Source organism: Cebus imitator, unplaced genomic scaffold, assembly GCF_001604975.1.
Source record: "Cebus imitator isolate Cc_AM_T3 unplaced genomic scaffold, Cebus_imitator-1.0 Scaffold281, whole genome shotgun sequence".
NCBI classification, from domain to species: Eukaryota; Metazoa; Chordata; class Mammalia; order Primates; family Cebidae; genus Cebus; species Cebus imitator.
Window position 1 is genome coordinate 4,031,637 of NW_016107596.1, and position 16,831 is coordinate 4,048,467.

A 16,831-nucleotide genomic window follows, 5' to 3' on the forward strand; every position below is an offset into this window, starting at 1 on the left:
AGGTGCTGTGGAAGTTTAGGGAGTGACAGTAAAGGGGGTTAGACGGGGTGGCCCTGAGCTGGGGTTTCCCAGGCAAGGGGCTGTTTGGGGATTTCCAGAGGAAGTACTTGAATTAACGTTTACTAGGAGAGGGGCTGGTTTGGGGGTCCTGCGGAGGTGGGTGTGCTCAGGGTAGGGGCGTGGGGCAGGCAGGAAGTTTTGAGATCCCTTGGGGAGACGGTTTGGTTTTAGATTCCCAGTCCCGGAGGAAAGTGGCTAATTTTGACCCTCCCTTCTCCCCCAGTGGAAGCTGCTGAACTTCCCAAGGAACGGGCGTCTTGGGGGCTCTGGGCTTGTGGCTGGTAGTGGATTCCCACTCATTTGCAGTGGCTCAGAGGAGGTACCTCTCCACCGCGGCCGGCCGTTGTGCCCCGTGTTTCAGATGACTTGTGTTCCTGGGAACGGGGCAAGCGCTCCCTACCCGCGTCTGAAGAGAAACGCGCCGGTCTCCTCACGGCCCTCCCGGTTTGTTTCAGGGTGGACCCAGCAGATCTGTGCGTGGAGTCTCCAGGACTAGAATCCCAGGCGCCCCCACACCCTCCGACACGTGAGACCCCGCCCCTCCGCGCCACACCATAAAGGGCTTGAAGACCTGGGCGCACCGCGGCCGCCAGGGTCATGGAGGGCGCGTTCGCAGCCAACTGGAGTGCGGAGGTGGTCAACGCTAGCGCCGCGCCTCCGAGGGCCGAGGGCAACCGCACCGCTGGACCCCCACAGCGCAACGAGGCTCTGGCACGCGTGGAGGTGGCGGTGCTGTGTCTCATCCTGTTCCTGGCGCTAAGTGGGAATGCGTGTGTGCTGCTGGCGCTGCGCACCACGCGCCAAAAGCACTCGCGCCTCTTTTTCTTCATGAAGCACCTGAGCATTGCAGACCTGGTGGTGGCTGTGTTCCAGGTGCTGCCACAGCTGCTGTGGGACATCACCTTCCGCTTCTACGGGCCCGACCTGCTGTGCCGCCTGGTCAAGTATTTGCAGGTGGTGGGCATGTTCGCCTCCACCTACCTGCTGCTGCTCATGTCGCTGGACCGCTGCCTGGCCATCTGCCAGCCGTTGCGCTCGCTGCGCCGCCGCACCGACCGACTGGCTGTGCTCGCCACGTGGTTTGGCTGCCTGGTGGCCAGCGTGCCGCAGATGCACATCTTCTCGCTGCGCGAGGTGGCTGACGGCGTCTTCGACTGCTGGGCTGTCTTCATCGAGCCCTGGGGACCCAAGGCCTACATCACGTGGATCACACTAGCTGTCTACATCGTGCCGGTCATCGTGCTAGCCGCCTGCTACGGCCTTATCAGCTTCAAGATCTGGCAGAACTTGCGGCTCAAGACCGCTGCAGCAGCGGCAGCTGAGGCGCCAGAGGGTGCGGTGGTTGGCGCCGGAGGGCGCATGGCCCTGGCGCGTGTCAGCAGCGTCAAGCTCATCTCCAAGGCCAAGATCCGCACGGTCAAGATGACTTTCATCATTGTGCTGGCCTTCATAGTGTGCTGGACGCCTTTCTTCTTCGTGCAGATGTGGAGCGTCTGGGATGCGAACGCGCCCAAGGAAGGTAGCCAGGGCTGGGAGACCCAGGAGGAAGGAGCCTGGTGGCTGGGGAGGCCATGTCCTGCTGCCTCAGAACGTCCAGGGGTCTGTGGACTTCCTGGGGGATAAGCGGGTTTGAAATCCCATAGAGTCATTGCTCCATCATCCCTTGGCAAAGTGACTTAGGGCAATTAACCTACCCCAGCTTTTACTTTCTCTTGGGTAAGGTGGCAGTAAGGATAAAAGTACCAACTGTCACCAGGCAGTAGGGGAATGCCATGAGAAAACGCAGTTAAAGTCGCTAGCACAGCTGTTGGGCTGCATGTGGGCTGTATGGTTTATTACCGTTGGGCTGCATGTGGGCTGTATGGTTTATTACCGCAGTGGAGGAAACAGGTTCAACTCCATCTGCTTTCCCACATGCTTAGGAGGAGGTGGCAGAGGTAAGTTTTGAACCCGTGGCCAAGCTCAACCTCCTTCAACTTTAAGTGCATGTTAAGCTGAACTTCCACTTTAAGTTCAAGAAGTCCACCTGAAGCCAGGAAGTCTGGTTTGGACAAGGACGGCCTTGCAGGGGTGGGCTATTTGTCCAACCAAGCACCTAGCAGTTGAAGAGGGTGTTGTGGGAGAAGAGGATTCCAAGAGGAAGGTGAAGACAGATCCCTGAACCCTTCATGGAGTGGAGGTGATGAGTCTCTAGGCAGAGTACTGCAAGGAGCGCTGGGTAGGCTTAGGGAGGAGAGCACCCAGGACTGAGACGTCACTTCCACTTGGGGGAAAGAGAAGGGAGCTGGGAGGTGGACATTCAGGTTTGAGGGAGAGGCTCGGTGATTTCTGTAGGTGGGGAATATGCCTTCCAGGATGGAGGACTGCTGAGAACAAGGCTGAGGGTGGAGCTGTTGTCCATTCTTGGCCTGTGCCAGAAGGCTAGGAGGAGGGCATAGAAGAAGGCAACCTAGGGAGAATGCTTGGAGGAACAAAGGCACCCTGGGGCTCTGGTGTTTATGGCTGGTGCTGGATGACTGTCCCTAAGGCATAGAGCACCAGGCAGCTTCCCGTCGCCCCCTGCCTGCCAACCCCATTCCAGTAGCTCATTTGGAAAGAGCAGGAGGGGTGATTGCTGGTGGTGAATGACTTACACGTTTTTGTTTGAAGGTAATTCCATAACACATGCTGGATGCTGGGGACTTCAAATGTTTGTAAAGAAAGACCAAGGGATTTGCTTTCACCCTTTCTGCACTCCAGACACTGCAAATGTCCCATTTCTGTGTGCAGTCACCACTGCTCCCAATAGTCTCAAATGCATGCATCCTGGGAAGCTGAAATCTCAGTGCCAGCTGCTTTTATTCAGTTTGGTAACTTTGCTTTGATCCTTTCTGGAATTCACAGACAGGCTTTATGGAGCCCTCCTAGTTAGCTCAGTGTTTGCTTTAGTGGCCAACACACTGGTTAGTCAATATTTACTGAACGCTCATGGCCCCTGGTCATACCTTACAGAGAGGGTTCTAGGGCCCAAAGAGGGGAAGGCACTTGCACCAGGTCACACAGCAAGTCAGAGGCAAAGCTGGTGTTTTCTGTGCCAGGGTTCTAATGAAGGGCACATGGTGAGGGAGTTGGGTTGGGCAAAAACCAGGGTTGGAAGTCTCTAAGTAAGGCCGTAGGGCCACACCTGTTTCCTGGGCAGATCCGAAAAAACCAGATCCAGTTCTTGAGGAGCTCAAACACTATCAAGGAAGTGAAACCAGCACCAGTTGGAGTAGGTACTGGGGAGATGTGGGGGTCTAGCCCCCCTCCAGCCCTTACTAGCTTTGGAACGTTGGGTGAGAGATCCCTTTATTCCTCTTGAGCCTTAGTGTCTTGCTTTTAGAATGAGGACACTTCAGCATTCAGTTCATTCATTCAACAGACACTTTGCTCCTCTCTCCTTGGGGTCCCCTCGTCTCTCCCATTCATGTCTTGAGTCTCTGGTGATTTTTCTCCTTTCTGCTCCTCCCAGACCCCACCTCCTATGGCTCCCCACTATTCAGCACCCCCAATCTGCACTCCTCTTTCTCACTGTATGTCCGCCCAGAAGAACGAGAGTATGTGGTCAGCGCACACGTCACATGAACCATGAAGTGAAGTTTAGATCTTTTCTACACTTTAAAAGCATGTCAACATTTGATTTCTTTGTCTTAGAAACGAGAGAGAGAGAGAGAGAGAGAGAGAGAGAGAGAGAGAGAGAGAGAGGGAGGAGAGAGAAACAGACGCACACAGATCCTGGCCAGAGTGAAGGTCACAGGCCTCTTGACTGTTTGTGGTCCTCCAAGGCTTTTCAGGGGATGAGACCTTCAGTAGAGACAGACCCAAGGGGCTCAAGCCCAAGGGGCAGGGAAAGAAGGGGGCTTTAAGAATTTCAGGTCCCACTTCCCTTTGCTTCCTTAGGAATTCACAGGGAAGGGTGGGTGTTCCATGAAAAACCTAGGGCTTCTCTTGGTTCCCCTCTGCATTTTGTCCCAGATGCTGAGAAGAATCCAAACACAGCCTGGCAGGGATTCATGATGCTGCCACAGCCGGAACCTCCCCACTGTCTTACGCACACAGCCAGGAGCAGCAGCTCAGTCCAGATGTGAGCGCCTCATCAAACACAGAGGTGACAACTTGGACTCTGGCCACCACCAGCCTGGCCAAATCATGCCCAGGCCTCAGGGCTGCAGGGGTCAGAGTGGCTGCAAGCTCAGAACGACAGCCCTGTGCCCACTTGGCCTTAATTTGGGTAATTGCAATAGCAGGCAGAAATGGTGTCTGCATCACTTTGGAGATACCTCTCAATCCAGAGGCCACCAGCAAGTGTTAAGGAAGGAATAAAAGAGAACCACACTAGAGCTACCTCAAGAGGTTGTTATCGGAAAAGTGGAATTAATGCACAGCCCCACTTTCCTCTCCAAGAGAACAGAATTTAGATGCGGAAATATCTAGTACAGGGCCCCTTACCTCACTCATCACCTGAGTAACCAGTACTGGAGCCTGTGGCCAACAGTGTGATGCCATCCAGGGATGCTTGCAGGAGGAGCAGGCTCACAGGGAGGCAGGAGAGGTGGGGCACACGTGGGTCTGTTCCTGCTTCATCAGGAAAACCTCTGGGAGGTCAGAAAGCTTAGTCAACAACCACCCATCAAGGCTACCAGAGTGGGTGGGATGTCACGGTTCTGGTGGCTACAGATGTGGTGGCCCAGGGACCCAAAGTCCCTCTCTCCTTCAGCGTTTGCTCCCTCTTTTCCATCTCTCCCTTGAGCAACTTAATTCCCTCATTCACAAATACCAAGGGCTGCCTTTATGGGTTTAGTGCTCACCTTGTTCCAGTAATGTGCAGTGGGGCACAAAAATTTAGGAACTCAACAAGATAAAATACATATGAACAAACTCGGATAAAGCAGAGAGTGGGGAGAAGAAAAGGAAAATAAAGATATAATGATAATAATAATACTATTAATAATAATAAAGTCTCTGTGTGTATGGACAAGCTCTACACATGGTTACTTTTTATAAGAACCAAAGAGGAAAACTTTCAGTTTAAATATTTCTGTTATTCAGAAGAGAGAGCCAATGGGAGCGTCTGAATGATTTCATGAGATCTGTTCTTCAAAGCAGCCAGATGCTGCTGGGTGCTGACTTGGTGCGGCTGGTGAGACTGATGCCCCATGCAGGATTTGATAAGCCCTTTTTATATCTTTCAGAATTAAATTCCAAAGCCAAAGGTTTGGCATCAGCCTTTTCCCTTGAACCCAGTGGCATTTGCTTTGCTGCTGGTTTCAGGGGTTTTGACCCTAGGGCAGTTCTGAGGGAGTAGATGAGGATGAGGAGGGCACTTGGTAGAGTAGGGGCTTTTGCATTTCTAGGGTTGGTTGATGTTGGTTGGGTATGGTGGACAGGATTTAGGGTCTCTGTCTCTCGTCTTCTCTTTCCAGCATCTCCCTGGTAAAATGCCCAGTCCGGTGTCCATAAGCCAGTTGTTTTACCCCCTTGGAGCCTCAGCCTCCTCCTCCTTGTAATAAGGATAGCATGGGCCACCTCGTGGGGTTGTTGTCAGGATTAAATGGTGTGACCCATGGCCCCTTCCTGATGGACAAGGTGGGGATTCTTCTCTTGAGCCTGGGTGGAGGGAATGGGAGTGGACAGCAGGCAGTGTGTCCAGGGAGGCTGGGAGGTGGGAGCTTCTGCTTGTTGAGGCCAGAGAGGTGGACTTTGAGTCCTGTCACGGTAGGGACGCTGCCTGTCCTGTTCCCTTGTGTGTGCCCAGTGCCTGGCACAGGCTGCACAGTCATTGTCAAATACCAGTGCTTGTCAAATACATGGAAAAAGGAAGCAAGGAGGTGAGATGGGGCAGGGATGGGTATGAAGAGCAGGACTCAGGAGGAATAGGGACTTTCTAAGTAGCCCTCTGAAACAGTACTGGCAACCTGGGAAAGAAGGGGACGCCCCATCACTGGGGGCAAGCAAACTCTGTCAGGAGTGTGGGACTGGTACAGGAAGTCTGGTTTGAACTGTTTCCCATCTGTAGAATGAGCTTCCAGCCCCTCCCTGTTTCCATGAGACAGAGGACCCTCTGGCATGTCCCGCCTACCTTTCCTTCCCGTGAGTGCTGTGCCTGAGGTGTGGTGGACCAGGCCCCTTGGAGGGGCTTGTTCTTGAGGTGACCCAGTCAGGTGGAGAGCATGGGGGGCCGGGCAGGAGGAGTTTGGACAGGATATTCACTCTGGGCCATGAAGAGTGCGCAAGCTCGGTCCTTCTGGGTATAAATCTCAATTAGGTGGACAGTTAACTTCAGACTCTTATACGGTTAAGTAATTGTGTGTTCTTTTATGTTCTTGGCTAATGTTAATGTGTTCCCTTTGGGTTTCTGCCCTGAGGTGATTTCACTTCTTTTACCCTTAAAGGTTTGATAAATAACAACTAAGAAGACAAAAAAGTAAAACCAAAAAACTCAAAGAAAAGCAAATCCCAAACCCGCCTCTTGGGTGAGGCACTACTACGTCTTTTTTCCATTTGCAGGCTATCTGTGTGGGTTTGGGGAGGGGTGAGAAGGGGAGGAGTGGTTGTGGAGGGCCTCGGATCAGGAGGAGATTAGCAGGTGCCCTGACTGCATCACGCTCTCTGTGGAGGCTGGATTAGGTCTGTGGCCTGGGCTGGCATGTCTGAGTGTGACCTGAGACACTGGCCCACCTGCTGACCTTACCACCTTGCCCTGGCAACTTTTGGAGGCAAAGAAAACCCCACAGGGCTCCCTCCCAGGGGCTGGAGCCAGACCCTATACACCAGACCCTGCTTGCCAGAGCCCCGGCCCGGGGAGACAGTACTGGGAAATAGCCAGTGCCCTTCCGGTACCTGGTCTTGTTGCCATCTGTGTCATTTGGGGCAATGTCTCTTAATGGCCTCTGGACCTCTGTCATTCCTCTCTGAGCAATGGGGATAACAGCTTGTGATGGAACTTGACACCCTCTCTGGGCCCCAGCTTTGGTGAAGCAAGGAGTGGGATTAGTTGGTAACAGCAGTCACCATTGGCTGAGTGTCCACTGTGAGTCAGACCTGTGCCTGGGCCATTTCTGCTCCTCATCCTAATGCAGCAAGGCAAGGAATCATCATGGCTGTTCTACAGATGAAGAAACTGAGGCTCAGAGAGGTGTGACCTGCTCAAAATCACTGCTGAGTAAGTGGTGGAGCTGGGATTGGAACCCAGCCATGTTACACTGGAGACTGACACACTGCATGACCCACCCCCTAACCCCCTGCCACCCTAGGCCAGCAGTTTTCCTGATGGTCTACACCTTCAGCTTGGGGATCTCCTGGGTGCTTGTTAGATCGCTGGCCCTGCCCTAGATCCATGGAAGCTGAGCCCTCCCCTGCTGTCTCCAAGATCCCAACATCCTGGGTTCTTCCTGCAACACCTACACAGACACACTCACCCAGCTACACATCTGCTGATGGCACTGCCCTCCCAGCACTCTGGGTTCGGTGCCACGCCCCTCGCATTCTCCCCATGCCCACCAATTCCATAATCTTAGCTGTGCCACACACCTCATGTTGACACTTTGCTTTCTATTATCACCTTCTTAGAGTATGATTTTTCGCCTTTGGCACTGCTGACATTTTGGGCTGGATGATCTTTGAGGGGAGAGAGAGAGAGAGAGTGTGAGAGAGAGAGAGAGAGAGAGAGAGAGTGTGTGTGTGTGTGTGTGTGTGTGTGTGTGTGAGGGAGGGGCTGTTCTATGCATGGTAGGATATTTAGCAGCATTCCTGTCCTCTACTTGCTATGTGCTGCTAGCAACCTCCTTGCCAACTGTGGCCACCAAAACTGTCTCCAGACATTTCCAAAGTTCACTAAGGGGCAAAGTCAACCCTGATTAAGAACTGCTGGCTTAGACCCACTGTGCATCTTTTAAAACTAATACCCAACAAATGAGTACTCTTTTGTTAGCCCTGCGCTGGTCTCTGGCCAGCCTGCCTCGTGTACCCCCAGACCCAGACAGGCCCGATGACTTGCTACTTTCTACAAGTTCCTGTGGCTTTGTTGCCTTCACACCCAGGCTAATACTGTTCCCACCATGGGAACATCCATATAAGTCTCTTCCATGGATTCCCATCCTTTGAAGCCCAAGTCCAATGTGTGGGCTGCTTTGTGGCACAACTCCAGGGGATGCCTTTTACTTCACGGTCTATGAGCAGGGTGTTCCTAGGAGCTGTGCAGTGCACAACCTGAACACCTTAACATGGCAGCCTCATCCAGTGCCTCTTTCAGGGAGCCTTCCCTGATTTTCCAGTTTAGGGGGACTTTCTCCTCTGAATGCTAACTCACTCATTCCAAAAAACAGTTACTGATGCCTCTGCAGGCTCCTGTCCACACAACCTCTGATTTCATCTGTCAACCCTCCGTTTTCATCCGTCAACCCTCTAGTGAAGAGAGTTGACAAGGGGCCCTCCCCAGGCCCTCGCCCTCCTGTGGCTAGCTTATGGCACGTGTCAGTGTGGGACAGTCTGGTCATGGTTGGTCATAGATTTCTGGGTACACCCAAAGATCTCTGGGAGGGACACCCCTAGTTTCTGCTGGGTTAGTGTCAGGTGGAACAGCAGTGCTAACTCCGGGTATGGGGCTGAGCCTGCCCACAGCTCGGGTTTCTGGGGTTCAGAATCTCAGGTTTCTGAAGTTCAGAATAGGGCTTAGGTTGTATAGAGGGTGGAACATCCTACTGGTGCAAGTCAGCGTAGCTGGTGGAGTGGGAGTCATTTTGGGCACAGGCATTTTAGCAAAGGGGCTGCAGTTTCAGTTGGCAGGTGGTGACAAGTCCAAGGATCCTGGGAACAAGAGTATTAAAAGGAAAGAGAAACAACTCTCTCTCCTGGAGGAGGTGGGAGGCCAGGTGGGAAGTTCTAGCTCTGGTTTGGAGGTGCCCTAGACTGGGTCTTGTCTAAGGCATGGGTGGGAGGGAGGTGTAACTGGGTGATCTCCAGTGTCCCAGCCCCAAGGCCCAAATCCTTATTCCTGGTGCATGCCCTGAGGGGCCGCCTCTGCCAGCATCTTCTTTTGTGCTCAGTCGGATGCTTCGGAACTGTGGGCCTCTGCCCTCCTGGCCGATGTCTCCCACCCCAACAGCATGCTTGCTCATCTGTTTCTCTCCCTCTCTCTCCACCTGACCATATCTGAGTGTGAACTTAATTTTCCCAGAGGGAATTGCATTTGAGTCCATCACCTTATTGGGAGGCCATATCCTGTGGTTGAGCAGAGAAATTATTTTTAATCCTTCTAACATGCTGGCGGCGGTGGCTGTTTTATCAGGACCTCTTGCCTAGCAGTTTCATGCTTCAGTTCAATTCATTATTGAACTCTTCCTATTTTCCAGCCTCTGTAGTAGCCAAAAGACAGAGCCACCAATAAGACACAGCCCCCAGCCAAGGAGTATCAAAAAATGATGACAATATGATGGGATGATGCTGTTATAGAGGCATTGATTTACCAAGTCCTGCAAATCCCCTGGGGAAGCATAAGTTGGTCTGTCTCCCTGGGAAGAAATCAGGAGGGTTTCAGAGGGGAAGTATCATTTGAAAAGGGTTTTTAAAGGATGAGTAGGAGCTTACTGTGCAAAGAATCAGATGCACATTCCGCGTTGAGATCAAGAACAGTGGGCAGTTACTTTATTCATTTCTTCTTTCCTATCTGTATCATTTGGGCCACTTGGAAGGAAGCTTCTCAAACTTTAATGCATATCTTGTTAAAATGCAGATTCTGATTCAGTAGGTCTGGAGTGTGGCCCCAAGAGTTTGCAATTTTGACAAGCAAACAGGTGATGCCTATTAGATGCCCTGTGGCCAGCCATTGGCTTCACATGGAGCAGCAAAGCTTCAATACAAATTATCTCTTTTACCAGCACTCCCTGTTTGCTTTTATACCTATGGCCCAGATTGGCTGGAGGGTCTTGAAATCCCTTGAAGGGTGGGGAAAGGCTGGTCATTTGCAGGAAGACCCTGGCTTGTCTTCTTCCAGAATGTGGTTATCCTCAGGCCCAGCCCAGTGAGTCCAGCACACCCGCGAGATTGGAGCAGTGTCTTCGGAAGAAGCCCATTTTCAACTCTATAGCCTGCTCATTTGGCTCTTCACACAGATCTTGCTCTGCACTAGGTGATCACACATCTCTGATTTTTTAGGAAAATCACAGTTGTAAAATGGTGGACTTTTCTAAGAAGGCACCCTATAGTATCTATTGAGACTCAATCTTTCTATAAGCATACATTCAAAAATTATTTTCTTAGGAAAGGGCCTTACATAGTTTTGTTCGCAGATGCCTGCATAGTCTTGTAGGAATAAGGGATGTTATTCTGAATTCCTGGTACTCTGGGGAGGCCTCGTGGCAAATGATTGGTGTCTCAAGTGCGGGTTTTTTTTTTAAAGTTGACAGACTTGCTTTGACCCAGCCAATCTTGGCCATATGTCTTTGAGTCATGTGAAACGTGCCAGTAGCCTCAGGAACAGCACAGCCCAGAGAGGCTGTGGCCAGCTGCCCGTCAGCTGTTCTGGGCTAATTTTGGGGTTTCAGTGCTGGGGTGGAGAGAGTGCCGGGAAATCAGAACAGGGAAGTTCTTGGGGCTTGAGGAAAGCCAGGCTGGAAGAGATGGAATGTGGCCCTCTGCCTCCCACCCCTCCGTGAATCATGGTGCCAAGTAGAAACGCAGAGTTCATTCTCCCAGGGGCAGAATTGCCCAGCAAGGGATGTTGGCATTTGCTGTGTGGCTGTTTCTGCTCATATCCCCAGCTTGCACTCCCTGCTTGCACACCCTGCCCTTCAGTGTTTCTGTAGGCCAGGGGGCTCCCACTGTGAACACGTTCCTTTCCACAGGGACCCTGGAGAAGGTGCTCACTGCACAACAGACCTTTCTGGGTCAGGCCCATGAGGACTTGTAGGTCCTCCTCTCTGCGCTGATATCACTGTAGTTGTACTGTGTGGAAATGGGGAGGGAGGCCAGTCTTCCTGGGAGCTTGGGAGCAGCCATGGCCCTTCAGAGAAGCCCAGATAAAGGCATGGGGCCTGGCCTTTGCTCATTTGCACTGAGCATTGGGTGTGGCAGCTCCTTTTGGCCAAAGGCAATGCCCAGAGAAGAGCTCAGCTGTGAGCATTTGGCAGGCAGCTTTGGGAATGGGCACCCAGGGGCACCACAGAACACACTAAAAACTTGCTAGACTCCATGTAAAGGCAGTCACCAGGTCTGATTTGCTTTTTCAGTCAGTTCCCATGGGCACTACCCAGTGGGTGGGCATGTTTTAAAAGAAGACAGTAGTAACACAGGAGGGATTTCCGTTTGGAAGAACACCTGGCTGGTGGTGAGGCCCTAGAACTTCATGCTGGTGAGCAGAAAGGAGAGAGGACAATTTTACAGGTGTTGGGAGACAGCCCCTTCACCCGGGTGGAACGTCCAGGCTAGCATGGGAGCTAAAACAGATCTTAGCATTTCACCACCCACCTTGTACCTGAAATCTGCAGGGTGAGAGCAGATATAGCCAGGACCCCAAGCATGGTGGAATGAAACAAAGGCATTCTTTTATTTTATTTTATTTTTTGAGAGAGGTTCTTGCTCTGTTGCCCAGGATGGAGTGCAGTAGTGTGATCTGGGCTTATAGCCTTGATCTCCTGGGCTCAAGTGATCCCCCACCTCAGCCTCCTGAGTAGCTGAGAGTATAGGCGCACACCACCACGCCTGGCTAGTTTTTAAATTTTTGTTGATCTCCCTTTGTTGCCCAGGCTGACTTGGGCATTCTTACCTAGTACCAGTTCATTGCTTCAGTCCACTGCTGACCTTGTGGAGCCCAGTCATTCCAGCTGTCCTCCCCAAAGATGTCAGTCCGTTTAAACCCATCAGAAATTACAGGCTGGCTGACAAGGGCAGATCCTACACTGAAGGCTACACTGGTGGTGGGGCCTTTTGAGCTGGCATGAGAATCTACAAATAAGCTGACCTTCTTGGCATGTAGTCTGGCCCAGGAGTCATTCTGGACAGACACTGCCCTATGGGCTTGAAGCTTCCAGAGGCTCAGCCAGTGAGTCCTGGGCTTATCCTCACCCTGGGCTGCCTCGGATTCCAAGACATATGCTAGCCCAGGGAGTGGCATCACCCCTTTGCTTCACACCTATGGTGCTCGCTCTGTTATTGATTAGAAAAACAACGTATTTACTGAGCACTTACACACCAGTGTAGTAATAGTGACAATAGCTAAACTCTATTCGTTGTTTAGTTTTATGGAGTGTCAGGAATCATGAACAGTACTTGGCATCCTCTCTAAGTGAGTAAACCCCTCAACAATTCTGTGGAGAGCTCTTTTATTATTCCCATTCCACAGATGGGGAAACTGAGGTTGAGAAAGGTTAAGTGACTTGCTCAGGAATACACAGCTGCAAAACAGCGGAGCCAAACATTTGTGTCCAGGTTTGGGCAACTCAAAAGCAAAGGTACCAACCGTATAATTCTGCTAATTTCTGTATGGGACATGCTGATCTGAGCTTACCCTTTGGGTCTGCCTCCCCTTGCCTTCCCCAGCCCTTTCCCACCTGCTTTTAAACATCTGTGCCTCCTACAGGCATCTAGATCAAGGATTGGCTGGATTTTTCTGTAAAGGACCCGACAGTAACTCTTTTAGGCTTGTGGGGTATAAGATCTCTGTCACAGCTACTCAAACTCTGCCCTTGTAGTGCAAAAGCAGCCATAGACAGTATGTGAATGAATGGGTGGGGCTGTCTTCCAATAAAACTTTATTTACAAAAACAGGCAGTAGGCAGGGTTTTATGGGCTGAGTTTACTGGCCCCTGGTCTAGACCAGGAGATACTTCTGTTGGGAAGGATGGTGATCCGATAGGAGGTGTCTTTCCCCTCCCAGGTACACTTGGATTTCAAAAATGAGGAATGGGAAGTGTTTACTCTCAGTGGTGGACCACATTTGTTTTGGGAACAGGAAAGTTGCTTTCTGTCCCTCAAATCATACCATTAGGCAGATTTCCTAATCTTGGCTTTGGAATGGACAGGATTCACTAATTGGAACCAACCTGATCTGTGAGGATGCTAACCTGTTTTTAAAAGGAATCAGACTTCATTACTTTTATGTATGAACACAGGGTGACTTGCACCAATTAATTGATGCAGAAAGTAAATCACGTAGATTTACTAACAACCAACTGCTCTTCTCCCCTTGGTGCCTGAAGACTTTGCTGACAAATGTCTCTGTTCTCTTCAGCAGTCACATTTAGCTTGTGCACCTCTCTAGCATCCCCAGTGAAGAGTCCTTCCCTGGATTTAGTTCTTGAACTCTTATTTGTCAAAAAATTTTGCAGAAAAGACATAAAGAAGACTAGTGGATTTTCCCAGCCTTCTTGCAGTTGCCTTAACACACAAGGAGGTGGCTGAACAGAATTCCTAGTTGTTTTCCTTGTTGGTTTCTGGCGATGTTGCCTGGACTTGTTTGCCAGCAGGAGATGTCTGGTTGTTCAGATTTAAGGCCATTGAAAGAAGCCAGATTTTTATCCTCATGCTTGGAAGTACCTAGAATTAGGATTTTTTTTCTTCTCCCTTGAAGTTTCAGTTTGTGACAGGCAATGTTTCAAAGCTGATTTCTAATCATTAATTTTGCCTGCAACTCCATGAGTCCTCAGTATAATAGCTTTTAGAGAGTGTTTCAGATAACTTTCATGTCACTTTTTTTTCCCTGCATGAGTCTTATTGTCATGCTGAAGCTGTGCTCTTAGGCATAGCTTCACGGAGACTCTTTCAGTTGATCAGCCGTGAAGATGTCGTACCCTTTCTTGCTGCCATACCTTTGCTGGTGCCATTCCTTCTTCCTGGAGCACTGTTCTTCCCTGTCCTGCCTGGAAAAACCATAGGCATCTTCAGGAATCAGCTCACATGCCCCATTTGTGGGGCTGGCCATTACTTTCTTAGAGTGGCACCCCCTTCCTGTGCCCACCTAACCCACAAGATGCCCGCATCATGGTGTTTATCATTGTATTTGATTTGCCCAGCACATGGTCGTAATAGCAGTCACCATTTATTGGGCTCCCACTGAGTACCAGGCACTCTGTAATCCTTGCAGCAATCCCCAGAGGTTTGGGCACTCTCCTTATGCCCATTTAAAGATTAGGAAACCGAAGCTTCTTGGGGACTTCAAGTAACTAAGCGCTGGTGAGGCTAGAATGCAAACTAGGTGTGGCAGCTTCTGGGTGCTGTGCTCGTAGACAGTCTAGGTTGTAGGCGCTCAGTACTGGTTGGGTGACTGATGCATGATACAGGTGGCTGTGATGGATACAGCTTTTGCTGAGGGAGGTAGATGGTCAGAAAGCTTCTGGTGAGAGAAAGGCAGGGACAGTTCCAGGGCTGGGCTGAGCCTGGTGGGGAGGGTTTGGAGGACAGCCGAGGGCATGTCCAAGAAAAGAGATGGAGGAAGACTGTTGAGATTCACTCGGGGTGGTTGGCAAAATATCACAGAAAATATTAAAGATATATTAGGAAAAGTTATAGATTAGTCGCAAACCTTTTGGAAGGCCAAAAGGTTTTATTGGGGCAGGCCAAAGGCGGCTGGCCAGTCCATTAGGTTAGGGAGAGATAGAGATGATCAGAGGCCTTACCCACACCCATTAGTCTCCACTCTAACTGTTTACTCATGTTAATATTATGCTGGGTGGCCTCTCCCCCGGAAGATCAAAGGGGAATTACCTGTTAATAGCATTTACTCTGGGCCCCTGAAACCTAAAGCTTTTGTCAGTTCTAAAACCATTCTCTTAAGCATGTTAATTATCCACAAGCATGTTCTCACTCGTAGGTGGGTGTCGAACAATGAGAACACATGTACACAGGGAGGGGAGCACTACACACTGGGGTCAGTTGGGGGGAAATAGGGGAGGGACGGTGGAGGGTGGGAAGCTGGGGAGAGATAGCAAAGGGAGAGATGCCAGATGTAGGTGATGGGGAGGAAGGCAGCAAATCACACTGCCACGTGTGTACCTATGCAACAATCTTGCATGTTCTTCACATGTACCCCAAAACCTAAAATGCAATAAAATAAATAAATGGGGGAAAAAAAAAGGTGTGTTAACTTAGAACCTCTGTTAGGAATAAAAGTGTGGATGGACAGAGGGTCTGGGTCGATTGGTTTCATTTTGCCCTCTGAAAGCAGCCAATGGCCAGCCCTAACCCACTTGAAACACTGTAATGGTGTGAGAGCGCATTCATTCATCCATTGTTGAGTCAGGGTCTGCAGGTCAGACTTCCGCGGCGGTGGGACCCACGTCTCAGGTCATGACCCCGACGTGATCAAGGGCACAGAAGACAAACTTTGCCTCGTTAGTAACTAATCCTGTGATTCAGGATGTGGTACTTGGACAAGGCTGTTGCTCAGGAAATGGTGTTTAAATCAAATAGGTCTCAAGTGGCTCTAGTGTTAATTAGTACCCTTTTCTCCTTTCTCCTGCCCCTGCCTGCTCAGCCTCAGCCTTCATCATCGTCATGCTCCTGGCCAGCCTCAACAGCTGCTGTAACCCCTGGATCTACATGCTGTTCACGGGCCACCTCTTCCACGAATTTGTGCAGCGCTTCCTGTGCTGCTCCTCCAGGTACCTGAAGGGCAACCGCCTGGGAGAGACAAGCGCCAGCAAGAAGAGCAACTCGTCCTCCTTTGTCCTGAGTCACCGCAGTTCCAGCCAGAGGAGCTGCTCCCAGCCATCCATGGCGTGACCCACCAGCCAGGGCCAGGGCTGCCTCCTGAGGCTTGGGCTGTGCTGGCATGGGTGGTCTGCTTCTGGGTGGTGGCGTATGGATGTGTGTAAGGTACCTATCAGTTTGTATCACTCCACCCCTTGAGGTGGCTACAATGGGGTGGAGAGTGGCTTCCATGGTGGAAGATGATAGGGGACTCAGCTATCAGACAACCCCCTGGCCTCTTGCATGTACTTCTACCACCCTGACCCCACTGCTACCCTGGGGAGCGGGTGGGTGGTTTTTTCCCCTGGACCTGTAATTTCACTCCAGTATCTTTTTAATTCTTTATTCTGGGCTATTATGAAAAGTGGTAAATAGAAGATTGGTGACCAATTGGGTCAGGAAGTCCAGTGTTCTGGACCTGGGGTAAGGAGTGGGGTTGGGAACTTAGATGAGGGTGATGCTGAGATCCTCCTGACTTCAAAGTGCATTTGCCCTTGAGTGGACAAGTGCTGGCGTCCCTGGGGACCAGCTTGTCAGAGGATATCCTGAGGAGCAGGGGATTACCTTATAAGACCATCTGGCATAGCAGCTCAATTAGTACTTGGGTTAAAAATGTTTAAAAAGCTAATGTTTAAGAAGCAGTTGGGAAAGAAAAAGAAATAATGCATCCAGATTGGAAAAGAAGAAATAAAACTATTTGCAGGCGACACCGTTTTGTATATAGAAAATCCTAAGGAATTCACACACGCGCACACACATACACACACACATACACACACACACAGCTATTACAACTAATAAGCAAGTTCCACAAGGTTGCAAGATACAAGATCAGTATACAAAAATGAATTGCATATCCTTATACTAGCAACAAACAATATGAAAATGAAATTAAACCCCATTTATATTAGAATCAGAAAGAATAAAATAGGAATCAATTTAACAAAACAAGTGCAAGACTGAAAACTACAAAATTTGAAAGAAATTAAAGAAGGCTTAAATAAATGGAAAGACATCCTGTGTTCATGGATCAGACTTAGTATTGTTAAGATGGCAATACCATCCTAATTGA

General features: G+C 50.4%; 1 protein-coding gene across 1 annotated transcript; it reads left to right on the top strand.

The window, feature by feature from the left end:
- The first annotated feature begins 488 nt into the window (after positions 1–488).
- On the top strand, positions 489–16,446 carry OXTR (oxytocin receptor). Its single transcript, XM_017501600.2, has 3 exons — positions 489–1,579; positions 15,545–15,845; positions 15,886–16,446. Exons 1-2 carry the CDS (start codon positions 658–660, stop codon positions 15,790–15,792), a joined length of 1,170 nt encoding a protein of 389 aa, XP_017357089.1. The 5' UTR covers positions 489–657; the 3' UTR covers positions 15,793–15,845; positions 15,886–16,446.
- Positions 16,447–16,831: the final 385 nt, after the last annotated feature.